We start from the raw sequence: 19,480 nt of genomic DNA, 5'->3' as shown, positions 1-19,480 counted from the left end.
CTAGAAAAAGGGGAAATAGAGAAAAACAAAGTAGAAATGGGAAATAGCCAAGAAAATAGGAATGCGACTTCAATAGAGAAAGTAGAACAAGGAACCCAAGCTTTGAAACAAAAAGAGAGAAACATAAAAGAAAATAAGAGGTCAATTCCCTTGGGCTTGCATTTAAAAAAGTAAAAAAAATTAAAAATGAATTTCAGTGGAACATATTTGTATTTACACCTTGACGACAAAGATAACGGGCTTGCATTATGAATGAGGTTGGATATTGTCAAGCATTTTAGAGCTAATATGTGACATTTCAATTAAACCATCCTCAACAAATAGGTGAGCAAGTGGTGTGAAACCCCTTAGACTTGACAAAATGAGTTTTTGTGGAGTTGAACTTGATAAAACAACATAGAAAACATGCATTGTACAACAAGCTACTAAGTCCTCAAAAAAGTCATCCTTAAAGTTTATTTGTAGTCTTCCTTCAAGTTTACTCATTGTCTTGACTAGACAAGGCCAAGTGCCATGTTTTTTGAATTATGTATGGTCTGAACTCAATTATAGGATAATCATTCCACATATATATAACTATTTCTATGTTGTTGTAACTAGTTTTCGTGGTTGTATATAAATATCTTATTTATGAACAAAAATGTAATGGTTCATGTATAAATATGCCCCTCACAAACAAAAATGATATCATTTGAGCTCTTTCGATGAATTTTAATATTTAATTAAATAAATAAATAACAGTAATAACAATAACAATAATAATATTATTATTATTGTTATTGAAACCTTCATCTTCCGTATCTACAAATAACCGTTAAATAAGATTGAAAAATTTTAATGATCACTCACCGGATATCTAAACTAATGTTTAATTTTTAAAATTATTTTTAAATCTCCAAATAAATTCTAGGTGGAGCAAATAAAAATATCTATTAATTTGTTAAGAATTATAATTTGTATGAAGCGTAGATGGAATGTGTTAGGCGGGTGGGCTCCAGGGAGACAGCAATGTTGCCCTAAGTATCAAAGCCCAAGGGGCCTGCCTCTTTCTTCGTTTGGTCGGTAGAGTGAGTAAAATGGGAAGCTCTGCGCCCGGCGTCGCCGGCGATCGAACGGCCAGCATAAATGGCGGTGGCGCCACTGTCATTGACAAGGGCGTCGACTTCGCCAACTATTTCTGCACTTACGCTTTTCTCTATCACCAGAAGGAGATGCTCTCCGATCGAGTTCGTATGGACGCTTACTACAACGCCATTTTCGAGAACAAGCACCACTTCCGCGGAAAGGTATACAACCCTTTCTCCATCATTTCCTTCCATGATTGTTTGCATGTTGTATTGATTCCGTTTGGGTCCCAGGAATACTGAGGAAAGTGAAGAACAGTATTCCAAATGGTCGTGCTGCTCACCGGTTCCGTTTGCATCTAAAATGGATGAATTAAAAAATTTCTGCCTTTTCTTGGCAACAAAAGCGTTGCATAAATATATTTTTTTTGATAAGCAAGCAAGAAATATATTATAGAACGGGCTAAACGCCACAAAGCATACAGGGAGTATACGAGGCGGTTAAAGCCTCAAAAAAAGAAAAAGGACCAGAAAGAAACTACCTCCCCTTAAGTGGAAGCTATCCACTCCAAAAAACTATGAGGGAGAAAGACTCCTCACCTAGATACACTTTGGCCCAATTCCACAAGTTACAGACAAAAGAATACTTTAATTGCTGAATATTTAACTCACCCCCCCTAAAAGCTAACCTATTCCTCTCCCTCCAAACCGTCCAAAAAATACATAACGGAATGGATTTCCAAATCTTTTTCCTTTTCTTCCCTACAAATGAGCCCCTCCAGGAGATTAAAGTCTCCTTTACAGTTTCTGGGAGGACCCACTTAACATCTATCAACCCAAAAATAATATCCCAAAGGGCTCTAGTCACTATACAGTGTAAAAGAATATGATTTACATTCTCTTCTTCACAACCACACAGAAAGCAGCAATTCGGGAGATGCACCCCTCTTAACTGGAGTCTATCCAAAGTAAGCACCTTCCCCCACGTAGCCTCCCAAGCAAAAAAACAGACTTTAGTTGGCACCCTATCCACCCATATTCTCCTTGCGGGAAATACTGTGACATTAGGCTTGTCCAACTGCCTGTAAGCTTCTTTGATTTTGAAAATACCATTTCTTCCCTGCCTCCACACAACTGAATCATCCTCCAATGAGGGCCTGTAGCCCCTCAAAGTATTAAGCAGCTCTCCAACCATATCCATCTCCCAATCATTGAAGTCCCTCACAAAAACAAGCTTCCAATCCCCTTGGCCCGAATCCTGATCCCACATCTCCTCAATCGTAGCATCCCTATGCACGGCAAGGACAAAGAGTTGATTGAAGCATTGGGACAACGGAATGTCAGTGCACCATCTATCTTTCCAAAATTTGATTTTGGAACCCTTCCCAACTATAAATGCCAAATTTTCCCAGCACCAATCAGATTCCTTCATTATCTCCTTCCAGACCCCTACTCCAGCCGCACCACTAACCTTCTTTGGCCTCCAGCCATAATCCTCTTGCCCATATTTTGTAGTGATCACTTGGTTCCAGAAATTATTCTTTTCACAAGCAAACCTCCAAATCCACTTTCCCAGCAAGGCTCTATTCAGAGTGGCTATTCTCCTTAATCCTAGCCCTCCCTTGTGTTTCTCTGTACAGACTGCATCCCATTTAACTAGATGAACTTTTCCCTCCAAGTTTCCTCCCCCCCATAGGAAATCTCTTTGTGTTTTTTCCACTCTTTTAGCAACAGACTTAGGCATGCGGAAAATAGACAGTTGGTAAATTGGCAAGCTAGCCAGGGTGCTTTTTATGAGAGTGATTCTCCCCCCTTTGGATATGTACTGTCTTTTCCAAAGGGCAAGTCTCCGCCTGATCCTCTCTTCCACCCCATCCCACATAGAAGTAGCCCTATTGGGGACCCCTAAGGGGAGGCCCAAATAATGAGAGGGCAAAGACCCCACCCTGCCACCTAGCTCAGCTGCCAACTCAAGAATATCCTCCACGTCTCCCACTGGAATGATCTCACTTTTGGCTAGATTAATCCGAAGGCCCGAAGCCGCTTCAAACCAAAAGAAAATCCAGCTTAGGTGAGAAACTTGCTCTTTGCTCGCCTCACAAAACACAATTGTGTCATCAGCAAAGAATAGGTGGGAAATATTCAAGGATGTTCTACTGCCACCCCGTATATTGCACCCTGAAATATAACCCCCCTCCACCGCTCTCCTGATAAGGACGTCCAAAACCTCCATTCCCATAACAAAGAGATAAGGGGAAAGGGGATCCCCTTGACGAAGCCCTCTAGTGCTAGGGAAGAATCCAGCTGGCACTCCATTAACAAGAATGGAGAATTTAGCAGAGGAAACGCAACTCCACATCCATTCCATCCACTTGGGCCCAAAGCCCATTTTTTGGAGGACCTTCATCAAGAATTTCCAATTGATGCTATCGTAAGCTTTTTCTATATCCAATTTGCAGACAAGACCCTTTTCTTTCCTCTTCTGCCACGAATCTATCACCTCATTAGCAATTAAAGACGCATCCAGAATTTGTCTACCCTTTACAAAGGCATTCTGAGCAATAGACACCACCTTACCAATCACTTTTTTGAGCCTATTAGCTAAAACTTTAGCCAACAGTTTATAGAGCCCCCCCACCAGGCTGATAGGTCTAAAGTCTCCAAGATTCTCCGCCCCACTTTTCTTAGGAATCAACACCAAAAAGGTGTTGTTGAGGCTCTTAACAAAGGAACTATGCTCATGAAACTCTTTAAACATCTCCATGATCTCCTCCTTGGCAAAGTCCCATGCATCTTGCCAAAAGGCAACAGTGAAGCCATCCGGGCCAGGGGCTTTATCCCCATTCATCTCCATCAACGCCGAGTGAATCTCATTCTCTGCAAATGGGGTTTCCAGACTCTCTGCATCTTGCAGGCTGATACAACCCACCGGAATGCTACCAATATCCGCCTGCCAACCCATGTCTTCAGTAAGCAACTGCTGAAACGAGTTCACAACACCTTCTCTCACCTCCTGCTCCTCTACTAGCCACTCCCCATTAACCTTAATTCTATCCATAGCGTTGTGTCTTCGATGTGCACTAGCCATTCTATGGAAAAACCCCGTATTTTTGTCCCCGTCCTTTAACCAAAGCTCCCTTGAGTGCTGTCTCCAATGGGCTTCCTCCAACAGGACCCATTTCTTAAAGGAATCTTTAGCTTCCTTTTTTAGTTCGGCTTCCTCCATAGACAAAACTCTCTCACTTTCCACCCGATCCCAAAAATCTACCTGATGTAAAGCTGAAGCTTTATTAGTTTCCAGCCTCCCAAAAACCTCTTTGTTCCACACTTTCAGCTTCTTTTTAATTTCCTTCATTTTGACGGCCAATCTATAACTAGCGCTGCCCCTGACTTCAATTCCTTGCCACCAGGTTCTAACAATGTCATTAAATCCCTCAACCTTAAGCCACATATTTTCGAATCTGAACGGGGTTGGGCCTCTTCTTATCCCACCCCCTTCTAACACGATTGGAAAGTGATCAGAAGTTGGTCGAGATAACCTGCCCTGCGTGACGCCACTAAACTGATCTAACCAGCTAGGAGAGACTAAAAATCTATCTAGTCTCGCCCACGCCTGATTATTCAGCCCCCCACTCCATGTGAACTCTCCCCCCTGAAGGGGCAAGTCCACCAGCTCTAGATCATCCACAAACTCTGCAAATCTCCGCATGGCTGAGCTGGTTCTTCTTTGGCTGCTCCTTTCGTGTTGGAACAGAGTGATGTTAAAATCCCCACCGAGACACCAGGGATCATCCCAAAGGCCTCTTATTGCCCCCAGTTCTTCCCACATACCCTTCCTTTCCACTTTGGTGAAAGGGCCATACACTCCCGTAAAAACCCAAGTAGCCCCATTTTCTATGGTCTTGAATCTACAAGACAAGGAAAACTGACCCTCTTTCCAGTCCAGAATCTCCAGGACCCGCTTATCCCAGCATATCAAAATGCCACCCGTAGCCCCTTCCGCATTTAGGGCTCTCCAATCTAAGAATCTCCCCGAACCCAGATTTCTCACTATACCCTCCGACATCTCCTGAATCTTAGTTTCCTGAATGCACATTAGGTCCACCCTCTGGTTCCTTATGTAGTTCTTAATTATTTTCCTCTTAGAGCTGTCATTAGCTCCCCTCACATTCCAGGTAATAATCTTCATCTTCATCGGGCAACTATCAACTGGTTCCCCTTGCCCTGTGAAGGAACTTTCTGCTTAGTCCCTCCCTCGTAATTGACAGAGCATTCCAGCCTCTTCAGCTCCCTTTCAAACTTTGTCTTTTCCAAAAGTTCTTTACTTTGAATCTTCTCCCTCCTCTTTCTGATTTTAGTCAAAAAGCTCAAAATCTCCTTTTCCAGTCCCTCTGTAGAGAATCCCAAGAACTGGCTAAATTTAGCTAGACTGCCTTCCTCCCATAGATCCTCTTTCTCATTTTCAGTATGTTGAGAACCAAAGCCACTATTGTTCCCCTCCTTGCCCCTAGCCACGTCACTGTTCTTGTTGACCTCTCCCAATTTCCAGGATCCATCTACATTCTCAACGTTCCCCTCATATACTGTTAACCAAGTCGACATATCCCCCCTTAATTCCTCCTCAATACCCCCTGGGCGATCGAAAGACTCCCCCTCCGGAGCCCGATCAGAATTAGAAAATAGAAGAAGAGGTGTACCCGCAGCCCGTTTGCCTTTAGGATGGGAAAATGAGGCATACCTTTTAGCTTCCTCTTCCAGCACACGGTCAGTCATTGAAAGACCAACATCCCTTTGTTCCCTTCTAGGCTCCTCTAGCACCAAACTCATCAAAGGATCCTCTGAAAGGGTTCCTTTTCTGGAACTAAACCAGCCCAGAAGACCAGCCTTCTCTTGTGGAGCAGTTGGGCCCTCCCTTTCCGGGCCTCCCACCTCAGTTAACTGATGGCAGGCCAATTCAGCAGCCCAACTTGGGCCTGCCTCTAAATCACCAGCCACCTTAGCCTTATTTTTTAACTTACAGCCCAATAGCCCATCTATTTTGTTCGGCCCACCATCCTTCTCCAACCCATAAAGGCCCAAATTTGGGCCACATGCAGCCGACCCATCCATTCTGCCATGAGCTGGACCCTGCCCATTCTCCTGCACAGCTCTCCCATCATCTGGCAACTGCAGGTCCTCGTTTCCCGCACCTACCAACTCCTTTCCCACGCGCTTCTCCGCGCGTGAATGCGAGTCACCCCTAACCTCCTTCTTCCTTCTGTTTTCCGTCGCAGAGAAGAGCCGTCTCACCACCGGCCTGATCTCCCACCATAAAGCCACAGAATATGCCTCATCCTCTACCTCCATCTCTAGCATACTCGGTCTGAAATCACCTTTTGTTTTAACCAAAATCCTAGCCCACTGGATCTCACTCATCGACCTTGTGCGTTCATCCATGTCTAAAAAGCCCCCACATTCCTCCCCTATTTTCTTCAGAATCTCCTGGCTCCAAAGCGAAATTGGAAGGCCGAAGATTTTAACCCAGGCTACCTGCTCCATCTCCTCCTCGACCCGACATCCCGTCTTTGGATTCCATCGGTCCAGCCGTAAATGGGCTCCTCCCATCAGTCTGCTCCCCGAAGAGACCACACGTTGTACCTCACTAATATCTTCAAACTCCAACAAAGCCTTACCTCTTTCCAACTTGGCCAGCCCTAGCTTGCCTTTTAGGCCCCAGGAATTCGCCCAGAGGTTACCCAACCTTTCCAAGTCGTCTTCCTCCTTTTCGTTGGATTTCCAGCTCGCGACGAGGCAATGCTCCAGCTTCTTTAAGTTACCAGCGATCTCCTCCCTAGTGACCTTCATCTTTATTGCGTTTAAGCTAACCCGGTCTGTCCTTCTGACTGCTTCTGCATAAGATTTCGCCGGAATAATTTTTCCGACGGTCCTTACCTCCTGCAACTCTGTTCTTCTACCGGCCAACTCTTCCATTTGACATACCATCTCCGCCATGGCCGTCCATCCTCTTTTGTCCCTCCTTCCTCTCGGTAAGAAGATGCAAAACCTTTTTCGTTCCAAATCTTCAACCCCCAATCTCAAGAAAGCACCCGCTCTGTTGAATCCCCGAGCCAAGGTGAACAACTTACCTTTTTCTTTCCACTCCTTCTCCCATCGCCCCTCTTTTTCGTCCCGAATACAGTGGATTAAACCCTCCTTAAAGAGCCCTAAGCTGTCCAACCCTAACCGAACCCATGTCGAGACCCCTCGTTTCTTCTCCACTACGCGAACCTGGCACTTCCCTTTCCTATCTTCCAGGGCAAGCTCGAAGGTCTTGGATTCCACCGTAAAGCTTCGCCTTCGGCTCGCCTCGCCGATCTCCTCGTCGTCGCCGTCACACGCGCTCTCACGCGCCCTCTCGCCCTCTCTCTCTCTTGCGCTCTCTCTCTCCCATCGGGTTGGATATATAAGCAAAGTTTGAAATATCGGTTTTCCGTTGCATAAATATATATATATTTCTGAGTCTTTTATTTGGCTTAATCGACTTGAGTTTGCAACTTTTTCGAAGCAGGAATTAACTGGAAGTATATACGAAAACCACTGTTTTCTATGTTATTTTCCTATGTTTTCTCATCAGGGATGTTATGCTTTCTTCTTGTCTAATTTAAACGCTTCTCCAAGGACTTATATATTTTCATTCTGTTTTGCACTAATAGAAAACATGTTGAATTGAAATTTACAGAGGCATTTTTTATAAGCTTATTTCCACATATAAATGTGTATTTACTTGTATTTTTGGCAACCCGATATAAGTAGAGTTGAAATTTTATGGTGGCAATCTTTAGCATATTAGCCCGTGTATTTGTGTTTAAAATTTGATTTCTGAGGTGAAAAGTGCGCATGTGCATATTTTAACACAGAATACCCACTGGAGACATAAAATTGGAGTTTGAAATTTGGGTTCGTAGGAGTTCATGAGAGAAGTGTGCGTTCATTGGTATGATTTTTTCCTGAGTGATGGTTAGAATCACAGAACGAGTGTGAAACTCTGGTTCTTAGGAGTTCGTGAAACTAATGGAGAACAAGAATTTCCTTTGTAAGGCAATATTAGGGACAAGATCATGGGAGAGATCTACAGTGTAGGTCTTAATCAGAATCTTAGTCATTTCAGTTTTATGTGTAATATTTTTTGACAATAATTTGTACTAATATAATGGATCCACCAAGAAGGCTGTGTTGGATGTAGGAACTGGGAGTGGCATTCTTGCAATCTGGTCAGCACAAGCAGGTGCAAGGAAGGTCTATGCAGTGGAAGCAACTAAGATGTCAGAACATGCTCGTGAACTGGTTAAGGCAAATAATCTTCAAGATATTGTTGAAGTGATTGAAGGCTCTGTGGAGGATGTTACACTGCCAGAGAAAGGTTCACCTATTAACTTAATAACTTGTGATATATTAACAAAGCACTACCAGCCTCCTATCATGTTTTATATGCTATGTAACATTTGGATTGTTTGTATATTCGTCATTTTGAATCTAACCTTGGAAAGTGATTGGTGGCAGTTGATGTCATTATATCAGAATGGATGGGATATTTTCTTCTGCGTGAATCTATGTTTGATTCAGTGATTTCTGCACGTGATCGCTGGTTGAAGCCAACTGGAGTTATGTAAGTACTTCTATATGTATTCAAAATTTATTTTGCAAGTACGGTTACATTCACAATTGATTTTTTTTCCTCTCTTCATTTCCTTTATTCTGTTGTTTCTCCTTCCTACTGTCATTGTTGTTAGATGCTACTATCCACATGTAGGACTGAGGGTTGGTCAGGTTAAACTTGACCAAAGCCAAGATTTTAAAAAATGAGCGGAAAGAAGGAGGGAGGTTTGTGGAGGAGGGAGGGTCGATAAATGCAACAACCAAGAGTTTTGTGGAGGGGGAGTACCTAGAAGGGGAGAATCTTATGTTGAAATAATGAGGAAAGAGCAAGTTAATGTCAGTGAAGTTGTGTCGGGGGGAAAGAAGTGCACAACAAGATGGAAGCACTAAAATGTTGTTTGGTGAGGAGATGAAGGGATTTCTTGTACCAGGCTTTGGATCTGCCTTCGCCACAGAGGTGGGCCTTGCTAAACTGGAAACCAAAAGGGTTCTTGCACATGGTTTTGTTAGGGTGTGCACTTTCTCTTCGAATTTGAGGAAGTTGGTATGGTAGAAATGGTACTTCAGAGGGGATCAAGATTTTTCAAGGATAAACTGTTGCATTTAGACAAGTGGATTTTAGAGGCGGGATGTTTCAGAGAGGTTGTTATACCAAAAAAGTATGGATAAGAATAATCAGGCTGCCCTTGCATTTTTGGGATAAGGGTTTGTTCAAAACTTTGAGGGATTCATGTGGTGGCTTTGTGGCTATGGATGAAGACACTACACATCGCTGAAACTTGTGGTGGGCATAGGTCCTAGTGAAAACAAATGGAAGGGCATTGTCAAGATTGATTTGGTTAGAAGTGGGCAATTCTTGCTTTGCAGTACAATTGTGGCGGGAGACCCCATCATGGGTGATCTAGGCCTTTCTAGTAGGAGAGTAGTAGGAGAGTAGGAAAGAGAGGAGGGGTTTTCTCACTCCAATAGGAGAGTGGGATAGCTAGGATAGAAGGAGAAAAAGGAGGCTAGTGAGGAAGAGCTGTCTATAGAGGAGGATGGGAAAGGGCTGCAGGGAATATATGTAAGAGAAAGCAATGGAGATGAAAGGCGTTCCATGGGAGAACAAGCCAAGGAGAGTATAAAAAGAGCCTTTTGTGATGCAAATAGTATTGGATCTTTGGGAGAGCAATCTCTTTGAAATGAGGAGGCCCAAAAGAAGAAGTAAAAAGGGATCCATCACCTTTGGGCCTCAAAAAGAGTCATTGTTACCTCCCTTCAGACAAATGTAAATTGAATTAGGCCACGAGTGGGCCTTTAAGCACTATGGTGGAGGGTCGATGTGATGAGAGTATACTAAGGGACTAGGTAAGGCTAACTAAGGAGGAGTGAGTGATGAAACTCCTTTTACAAAGAAATGACCTAAGTTGAGGGGCAGGCAAGTAAGCTTAGTGAAAGGAGGGAGCTTATCAGTCCATAGATGGAGGGGACCAAATTAATAAAGGTAGGATCGTAGCCTAATGCCAAGGCCTTTCACTCCTTTGAGAGGATAAAGAGGTGTGCATCGAAGGAGGCAAATGGGGTTCTAAGGGCCAACGTTGGGGTGAAGGCTAGTCAATTGATGGAGGGTCTGGCAACAACAGAACAACCATTTTCAACAAAAGAGGAAGGATTCTCAAGTACATTCTCTCTCTCTAAGTAATGTAATGGGGGTTGGGGACTCAATCTTTTTTTTTCCTTTTTTTTTTCTTTTTTTGGGTGTGGCTACTAGTTAGAGGATTGAGAGGTCAACTAGCAAGGTGGTGTTGAAGGAGGGATCTAATGGTAGGACACGATAAGATAGGGAAGACGAGCTACCGAAAATGGCTTTGTAGAATGGATATAGGGTGGAGTGACCGTTGAAATTAGTTTTATGAGATGGAAGCATGGTGGTATTTTATGACAACACACTAAGAGAGCATAGGGGTATGAGGATAAAGGATCTAAGGGAAGAGGACGCTTTAGAAAGGGGAATTCAGATCGTTTTCTGATGAGGGAGGTTTCTTTATATGATTAGCAATAAAGTTAAACAAATTTTTAAGGATGCCAATAAAGGGGTTTGAGACGGAAATCCTGCGCCTTCTTAGAAGATTACAAGCTAGAAAAGGATGTAGGATGTTAGAGAAAAAAAGGTGACCAATAGTGGTGACAAAAATTGAGAGAGCGCTACAAAAGTTAGAATGCTCAATTAATTATAATGGGAGAGCTAGACCAAAGAAGGGGGAGATAGGGGTGGAGTTTGGGACTTAGTATTCGTGAAGCAATAAAGCTAATGATTTTATCATAGGATGTAAGAAGGGAAAATGATTTGAAAAAGCATAAAATTGTGAAGTTATTGGTTAGATCTCAATCAGTTGACAATGGTTGCTTATAAAGAAACTAAGATTCATCAGATGTCAACCCAATTGGTGAAGAACATTGAGGTGGGAAGATTCTTAGGGTGGGGAGTTGTACAAGCAAAGGGGATGGTAGAGGGTGTAGTTGTTTTGGAAAAATAGGGTGTTGGATTTAATTGAGATGGAGGTGGGGATTTTTTGATTTCATGTTGGTTCAAATGCTGTAAGGATAATTTTTTTCTAGGTGTTCATTGGTGTGTATGGTCCAATTCATGGGAGCAAAAGGGAAGATATGTGGGCACAATTGGTGAACATAAGAGGGCTTTGGGATGACTCTTGGTGTGTGGGAGAAGACTTAATAGGGTAAGGTTCTTAAGGGAAAGGAGGGATTGCTATAAGCTTATGACATCAATGAGGTGTATCTTGGAGATCATTAAGAAATTGAAATTGAGAGACCTCCAATCATTTTAGTGGTTTGTTATAGCGTGTTGTTAAAGCCTACATCGAACTATATGCTTATATTGTTGGATGGAAGTGGAATGAGGGGGGACAAAACTCCCTTCGGTTCGAAAATATGTGGTTGAAAGTGGAGTGTTTTATAAAGCTTATAAAGAGATGGTAGATGGGTTATGATTTTAGAGGTGCCTTTAGTCACATCTTGGCCCTTAAGTTGAAAGCCTTAACAAAGGATCTCAAGATACGGAATAAAAAAGTGTTTGGGAATGTTTTTAGAAAGTAAGGGTCCTAAATTAGATTGGTTTTGGGGATGTGAAGAAGAGGGAGGGGTCTTTTCTGCTAATGAGGTTGAGGCTAGAAAAGAGGCTTTAGATGATTACAACATGTGAGCTAAGTGGAAGAAATCCGTCGGAGACAAAAATCCATAGAGCTATGGATGAAAGAAGGGGATAGAAATACAATTTTTTATTTTTTATTTTCATAAGATGGTTAATGCGCAAAGGAGAAAGAACCATATGGCTAGAGTTAGGTGAATCATGTTTGGTTGATGGCTAGAGTCAAATATCAAGGAAGAGGTGTCTAATGCCAATTAGGGCCTTTTGTTTGAATTAGGGGATTGACATCCTACTATCATGGACTTGTCCTTTACTTCTTTGGGAAGTAGTTATTAAGATATATTAAAAGATCCTTTTTCTAAAGAGAAGGTTTTCTTCGCTTTAATTAGTTTGTGTGGGGGCAAAGCCCTAGGCTGGATGGCATTACTTTGTCTTTTTGGCAACATTGTTGAAACTTTGTGAAATGTGAAGTGTTGGGTTTCTTAGGAGAGTTTTATGAGCAAGGCACCTTCAAAAGAAGCTCAAATGTCCACATTTATAGCGTTGATCCCTAAGAAAGGGAGAGTGGAAGACTTGAAAGACTTTAAATCCATCAGCTTGGTGGGAGGTTTGTATAAGATTTTAGCAAAGGTGATGACTGTTAAAATTAAGAAGGTTGTTAGAAAGGTTGTGTATGAGTTGTTCGAAAGGTTGTGTCTAAGTCTCAACATGCTCTTATAGAGGGGAAATCTAGGTGCGGTCCAATGGTGTTCTCTACAATCTTGAGATTGAACAGGCATATGATCTCCCAGAGCTCAAAGGGTTTGAAGAGGGAAAATCCTCATTCCTTTTATATTTTTGTCTTGGTCGTGAAAGCTCTTATTTGCCTTTTGAAGAAGGCGAGAGAAGGAGGGTGGGGGTCATCTCGAGGTTCAAGGTGGGAGGACGTATCCATCTTCTATTTGCAGATGACACTCTCATCTTTTACGATACTAGCTAAGAATGATCGACATTGCTAAGCTAGATTCTAATATAGTTTGAGGCAATTTTTAGGTTAATAATTAATTTAGAAAAACAGTGAGCTAATTTCAATAGGAAGGGTATCAAATGTGTAGGAGTTACTTTTAGTGTTGGGCTATAGGGTGAGGGCGCTTCCTTCCACAAATATGGGACTCCCTTTAGGTGCCTCTTTAAATCAACCTTATTGTGGGATGTAGTGGAAGAGAGATTTCAAAGAAGATTTGCAATATGGAAAAGGTAATTGCTTTCTACAGGAGGGAGACTAACCCTGATCAGAAATACTTTGTCAAGTCTACCAATTTACTACACATGTTTGTTTGTCATTCCAAGAAAACTGAATTCAAGGCTCAAGAAGATTCAAAGAGACTTCTTGTGGAGGGTGTGTGTGTGTGTGTTGGGTGGGGGTGGTCCTCAAAAAACAGATCCCTCAAGTGTCTGCATGGAGAAGAAGAGTGAAGGTCTTGGTATTAGGAATCTGGTTGTCCACAACAAGGCCTTGACTGGCAAATTGGAAAAGGGTTATAGTAGGGAAGTGTAGGGAAGAAGCAGGGGATGGAGTTCATGTGAGGGAAGGGATGGGCATGGAGTGGGCCTATGAAGGACAATTAAAAAACAATGGGATGTTGTTAAAAGAAAACCTGGTTTCATAGTGGGAGATGGAAAGAGGGTAAAGTTTTGGAAGGATAGGGGGTGTCGTGAGTTAACTTTGAGTGATTCTTTTCTATCCCCTTTTGCTATAGCTATTGCAAAGAACTCTTGGGTGACGAATATATGGGAGCAGTCAAGGAAAAAGGGTTGTTGAAGCCCCTGTTTTATGAGACAATTATATGATTGACAGCTCTAAAGAATGGGGGAATTCGTCTTAAGATTACAAATGAAAGGGGTAAGCAAGAATGAGGGGGATCGGGTGGCCTAGCTAGACTTGAGGAGTTGTACGTTTTCAATGAAATCCCTATATTCCGATTTGATGCTGAGGACATATGATCCATCTCCAAAAGATATTATTTGGAACCCTTGGGTACTAACAAAATTAGGATTTTTTTCATGGGAAGCAACTTGGGGTAGGATCCTCACCATGAATCAACTGAGAAAGAGGGATTGGACCTTGGTGAGTAGATGCTTCTTCTGTAAAGATGAGAAAGAAGCAGCAGCAGCTTTTGCTTCACAGTACCAAGACAAGAATCTTGTGGCATCTAGTTTTCACATTGTTCAGGGTGAAATAGATGATGCTAGCTTCAGTTAAAGGGGCCCTCTTAAGTTTGCAGGGATCTGTTGTGGGGAAGAGAAGAAAGAAAGCATGGAGGGCTGCGCCGGCTGCGCCGGCTGCTCCCTTGTGCATTTTTTGGAATTTTTGGAAGCAGATAAATAATAGGTCCTTTGAGGATGTGGAACGAACAGATTAAGTGCTAAGATTTTTTCTTATGTTTATTTTTGGAGTGGGGGAGGGTGGGCTTAAATGAAGTGACATTGTCTATGGTAGACTTGGTCGATTGGTTGGGTGTTATTTAAGGAGAGGAGGGGTTGCTGTTTTTTGCTTTTCATTTTCTTAATTTTGATCTTGCCTTTGGAATCCTTGTATATGGCCCATGTACTTTGGTGTGGTTTTTTGGATAGGCGTTGTTAAGATATTGTTCTTGCTTGCTTTTTTATAAAGAGAGAGAGAGGCGCACACACACACACACACACACACACACACACACACACATACAAAGATTAGGTCTTTCTTATGTGGGAGTTCAATGCTTCAATTTTTCTCTCTACGGAATGGAGATGGAGCTGATCTTGGTTCAATGGAATGGATAGGAATCTGGGTTCATATATCCGTGTTTGTGATTTTTATTTTTATTTTGTTGCTGGCCCTTTTACACCCTAAACTGTGAACATTGTTTCCCAATTTGACCTTTTTTTTGATTGATTGCGTTTTCCTTTTTGATTTTTCCCCATTTCAAACGAAGAGAATATTTTTCATTTTTGTAGCAAACACACCCCCAATTCTTTTTACTGTTTGGAATTCTGCTTGCAATTGTAATGTCAGTAGTTATGCAAAAGTAATCAGTGTTTATGTCATGCTTGTTGCTATTAATTTCCTTATTACTAAATTCTTTAGTTAGTTTTTGAGTTTTTCAAGTGGAATTGTCTTATAATTTGTAGGCTGACACTACAAGTTTTTGTATCCCAGGTATCCTAGTCATGCTCGCATGTGGATGGCACCTATCAGGTCTGGATTGGTAGATCAAAAAAAGAATGATTATGAAGGATCTATGAATGACTGGCTTTGCTTTGTGAACGAGACTAAAAATGATTATGGTGTTGATATGAGCGTTCTAACAAAGCCTTTCTCTGAAGAGCAGAGGAAATATTATCTACAGGTGTGTGGCAACTTTTGGTGGCAGCCCTGAGTTTCTATTTTTGTGGGAGCATCAATGATCATCAACGATTATATTTTTTCATTTTGATACGTACCGTAGTATCTAGGAGACTAGGACTCTTCTGAAAAAGGAGCCTTATCTATGTAGGTGCACATAGTTGGGCACAACATGCTCAGATTTTGAAATAAGTTCTTTTTACCTTGTTCGACAGGATGACATAGATTACTCAGCAGACAAGTCACTTTTATGCTAAGGATTATAACTGTAAATGATAAGGGAGGTGTAGAACTGGAAGCAGTGGCAATAGTAGTATATAATATACTTCTCTTATTATATTTATTGAGCTTCATTTTTCATGCTTTCACCATCTACCGTTTAAGCTTGCCATCTGAAATGAGGATAAACTTTATTTTTCACATTATACTTCCTTCTCCAGACTCCTGTTCATAAACTGTGTGATAAATCATACCAGCTGAAATGACTGAAAATGCTTTGATATTGAAACATATATCTGCGGCCCTCTCAATATAACCTCTCTTTCCCCATCAATATAACTTAAGTGTTAAAATGCTAGTTTGAAATCCATGTTCACAAGAACTTATACTGATTCTTAATTGACTAGTGGATTCATTTATATTGTTCTTCTTTTGCCAAGGAGATTATATTATTAACATATCTGACTTTATTAGTCCATGTAATCTTTTTGTTCAACTCATTCAATTGATGGCATCCATTGGCATTGCTTGCTTATTTTGTAACTTAAGTTCACTATAAACTAAATTGTGAATCATTAATCAGATTTTTAATACCTGTTGGTCATTATCATCTTTTTGGTAACTTAAATAAATTTTTGTGTGCCATGTCATTGTTTCTATCTATGAATGATGGCAGGATAATATAAGTAGAAAAAAAGTTTCGCATCATTTTTTTCTTATGTGTATTTGAAAGTAATTCTGTCTCCTCTACTGTAGACATCATTGTGGAACAACCTTCATCCACATCAAGTTGTAGGAACTGCTGCCATCATAAAGGAGATTGATTGTTTAACGGCAACTGTGGATGACATCTGTGAAGTTAGATCAAACTTTTCATCATCAATTTTGATAGAGAACACTAGGCTCTGTGGGTTTGGTGGATGGTTTGATGTCCATTTTCGAGTAAGTTGATCAGTGTGCTTACAGTTAGCAATCTCTGTGTTTGAGCATCTGCATGCTAGTACCTGCTCTAACTCTTTTCTTGCTTTCTTGCCCCAGGGAAGGAGTGATAATCCAGCTCAACAGGAGATTGAGTTGACAACTGCTCCCAGTCTAGATTCTAGCACCCATTGGGGACAGCAGGTCTGTATTACCGAACATAGAAAGTTTTTCTGCATTTCCAGTTGTGAACCTGTAATTGAGCAAACTTTTATAAACATATTCAAGTTGAATTTCTGTTCTTTCTTTTCTTTTCCTTTTTTTTTTTTTTTTAAATTATCTAGTTATTTATTTATTTATTATAGATGGACTTCCCCCAATTATTTGTGGTCAGCTACATGTCACATTTGCTATCTTGCCAATCTTCTGTAGGTTCAAATTTTCTGTTACACAAGTAAACAAATGACTTAACTCACAGATTTTGGTGACAAATTCTAATATAGAATGAATTAGACTTGCCTATTAATGTCAACTACTTAACAAAAAACGTGTGTCCCAGATTTTATTGTTAGGAGTTTGTCTGGTTTAAAGTGAATATTGTCATTTGTATGCTACATATTGACCTAGAAACTCTAGTTCTACTTTGAATGGTTTAACATGAACTGAGTCCACAGAAAATCAAATGATTGATATTACAAGCTTCAACCTTTTGAGATGATTTTTTTTTTGTAAGAGTTTTCTTATGTTGAAGTGAGGAATCCTGGGTGCTATTATCTGTCCATGTGTTATGCATATCGGTATGATGCTGGTGCATCGTTTGTTCATTTTTGAACTGATGAATGCTGGCTTGTATGAGTAAATGTTATACTCATTTCAATTTGTCTTATTTTTTTTTTGAGTGTGTGTTTTGAACAGGTTTTCCTCTTGCATCCTCCTTTTCGCACCAGTGAAGGGGATGATGTGAATGTTTCTTTCTTAATGAATCGCTCTAAAGAAAACCATCGACTGATGGAGGTTGATCTCGGTTGCGAGATAAGGCAGTCTTCGGGAAAACTTCTTCCACTTTTCAAAAACAAGTTCTATATAGAATGAAGGAAATAGAACAATTTGGATAACATTAAACCAGGTACTTTTCTTGGCTTCTTAATGTTCTTAAAGCAAGTACAAAGTATGAGCATATCTAGGATGTGGTAGTGGTGCAATTTGTTCATTTATATTTAAACTACTGCTAAGAGGTCTTCTATGCTTGCAAGAATCTGCACATAGGAACTGCCCAAAATGAACTAGCCTGTTTATAATATTATAAAATTTGATGACAAACCTTTGATTTCATTAGAAAGTAACCTGCCCTGCCAAAATGATTTGTATAAGCCTATAAAAAAAAATTTAAATAACAAACAAGTTGGCTCTGGTTAGTCATGTGTAGGAGCTTTAACTCAAACAGACTAATATGTTATCAGGTTAAATTTGGCTCAACCTAAAACATAGCTAGATCTTGTAGGCTGGGGTGAGTAGGGTCTACATGTATTTTTACCTGCTTTTTGCATTCTTACATCAGAGACTAGACTCAAAGCTTTGGCATATTTTTGAGCATCTTAGTTGGACATGGTGACAGATGGTAGGGCGTGATCCAATCAACTGGCCTTTCTGAGGAAACAATTACCATGAAAAATCATGATTTCTGGATGATTAGGACCACCTGGTTTGAAGATGACTTTGTAACTTGTAAAAGGTAACCAAAATATTTTGGTACCATAATATGACAATGTTTTTGAAATAATTTTATCAGAAAAGTTATGAACAGGATCTTCTTTTTAATATATTGATAGGCTCTCCTCTTATTTAAGACTTGTGTCAAGTTTTTTGGAGACAAATGAGATCATCTGATGAAGGATTTCATACAAGATTTCTTTATAAAACTTAAAATAAATTAAAACACACTAAGATTGATGTACTCTCTCTTTGAATAAAATTTTCTGATATCTTTGGGCCCATCTTGATGTAATTTTCACTGAAATTTATGGGTGAACCAACTAGATGGCCCAACTATGATGGTATGATGTGGGTGCTAGTGTGCATGTGGAAATGGTGAAGAAAAAAAAGAGTTCAATGCATGAAGTATGGGGCACTCACTGCATCATAGATGCACTCATAGTTAGCCACTTAGGTTCAATTATGTCTCACAGCCTACGCTTTCTTGCTTTGTTTCAAGATTTATGACATTTCTTTCCACTAGAATCGTTTTCTTCTTTGTAGAAGAAATTTTATCATGGTGGATTTAGATTTATAAAGTATTTTCTTTTGTTTATGCTTTTTCAGCATATCAGCATTTTTTGCGAGCATGCCTCTTTTATTATACAGTTTGGGAAGTGTATTTCCTCATGGATTATGGTTTTGTTTTCTTTCTCCATGATTGGAATCAAGGATATTTTTCTAACTACAAGTTTTTCTGTTTTTTAGTGTCTTCATCCGAGGGACATGTGGTTGCAAGTTCCAATGCTGATTGTATTAACAGATATGATCAGTTACACAAATCATATCTTCTTGTTTCCTTTGGAGATTTTGAGCTTTTCTGTCACTTTGAATGTTCAAGTTACGCAAAAGGAAAATTTTGTTGCAATAGTATACTGAAATGCGAAGGAAAAAAAAGGAGGGGGAGCGGGTATGACAATGGGGGAGAGGAGAAAGAAAAGAATTGTTTGCTTACATATGCATGAAGGTGTTATAACTGTTATTTAACATACAATTTATTATTATTATTTCATCCTTGATTCGTAACTTCAATAGATGCTATAACTGTTATCAGCATAAATACCGTAATCTTGAATGACAGGAGCTAATAAGTGATGAAAATATCATTAATTGTAACTATTTATATAGAGTTCTGCAACTTCTACTCTTGATACTCATAAAAAAAAAAAACAAAAAAAAAAACCTTCTACACTTGATATATCATTATGTTAATGCTATAAAGCTAGTATGTATTTCCTCTTGGAAATGAATGGTGAAAAGGGGATCAATTGGTCTTTAAATTGCAACTAAAGCCTCAGCTCTTAACAGAAAATAATCTATAACTTTTAGGCATGTTAAAGTGAACTTAATCACTATTGAAATGCTTGGTGTGTTGTGATATGC

The 19,480-nt window shown here is 40.3% G+C and overlaps 1 protein-coding gene across 1 annotated transcript; it reads left to right on the top strand.

Moving 5' to 3' along the window:
- The first annotated feature begins 758 nt into the window (after positions 1-758).
- LOC100262845 (protein arginine N-methyltransferase PRMT10) lies at positions 759-19,129 on the top strand. Its single transcript, XM_002284990.4, has 8 exons — positions 759-1,286; positions 8,271-8,463; positions 8,604-8,709; positions 15,023-15,212; positions 16,184-16,369; positions 16,466-16,549; positions 17,261-17,471; positions 18,806-19,129. The coding sequence occupies exons 1-7, from the start codon at positions 1,077-1,079 to the stop codon at positions 17,435-17,437; spliced, it is 1,146 nt and encodes a 381-aa protein (XP_002285026.1). The 5' UTR covers positions 759-1,076; the 3' UTR covers positions 17,438-17,471; positions 18,806-19,129.
- The last annotated feature ends 351 nt before the right edge of the window (positions 19,130-19,480 follow it).

The sequence above is a fragment of the Vitis vinifera genome, chromosome 11 (assembly GCF_030704535.1).
Source record: "Vitis vinifera cultivar Pinot Noir 40024 chromosome 11, ASM3070453v1".
Classification (NCBI taxonomy): domain Eukaryota; kingdom Viridiplantae; phylum Streptophyta; class Magnoliopsida; order Vitales; family Vitaceae; genus Vitis; species Vitis vinifera.
The sequence above is the reverse complement of the archived record's forward strand: the minus strand, read 5'-3'. Positions and strand labels throughout refer to the sequence as shown.

Bases quoted from the DNA above. Each gene is read 5' to 3' on its own strand.
- LOC100262845 (XM_002284990.4), top strand. From the start codon at position 1,077: ATGGGAAGCTCTGCGCCCGGCGTCGCCGGCGATCGAACGGCCAGCATA. The intron at 16,370-16,465 runs GTAAGTTGATCA...TTCTTGCCCCAG, and splicing joins GGTTTGATGTCCATTTTCGA to GGAAGGAGTGATAATCCAGC. The intron at 16,550-17,260 runs GTCTGTATTACC...TGTTTTGAACAG, and splicing joins GCACCCATTGGGGACAGCAG to GTTTTCCTCTTGCATCCTCC.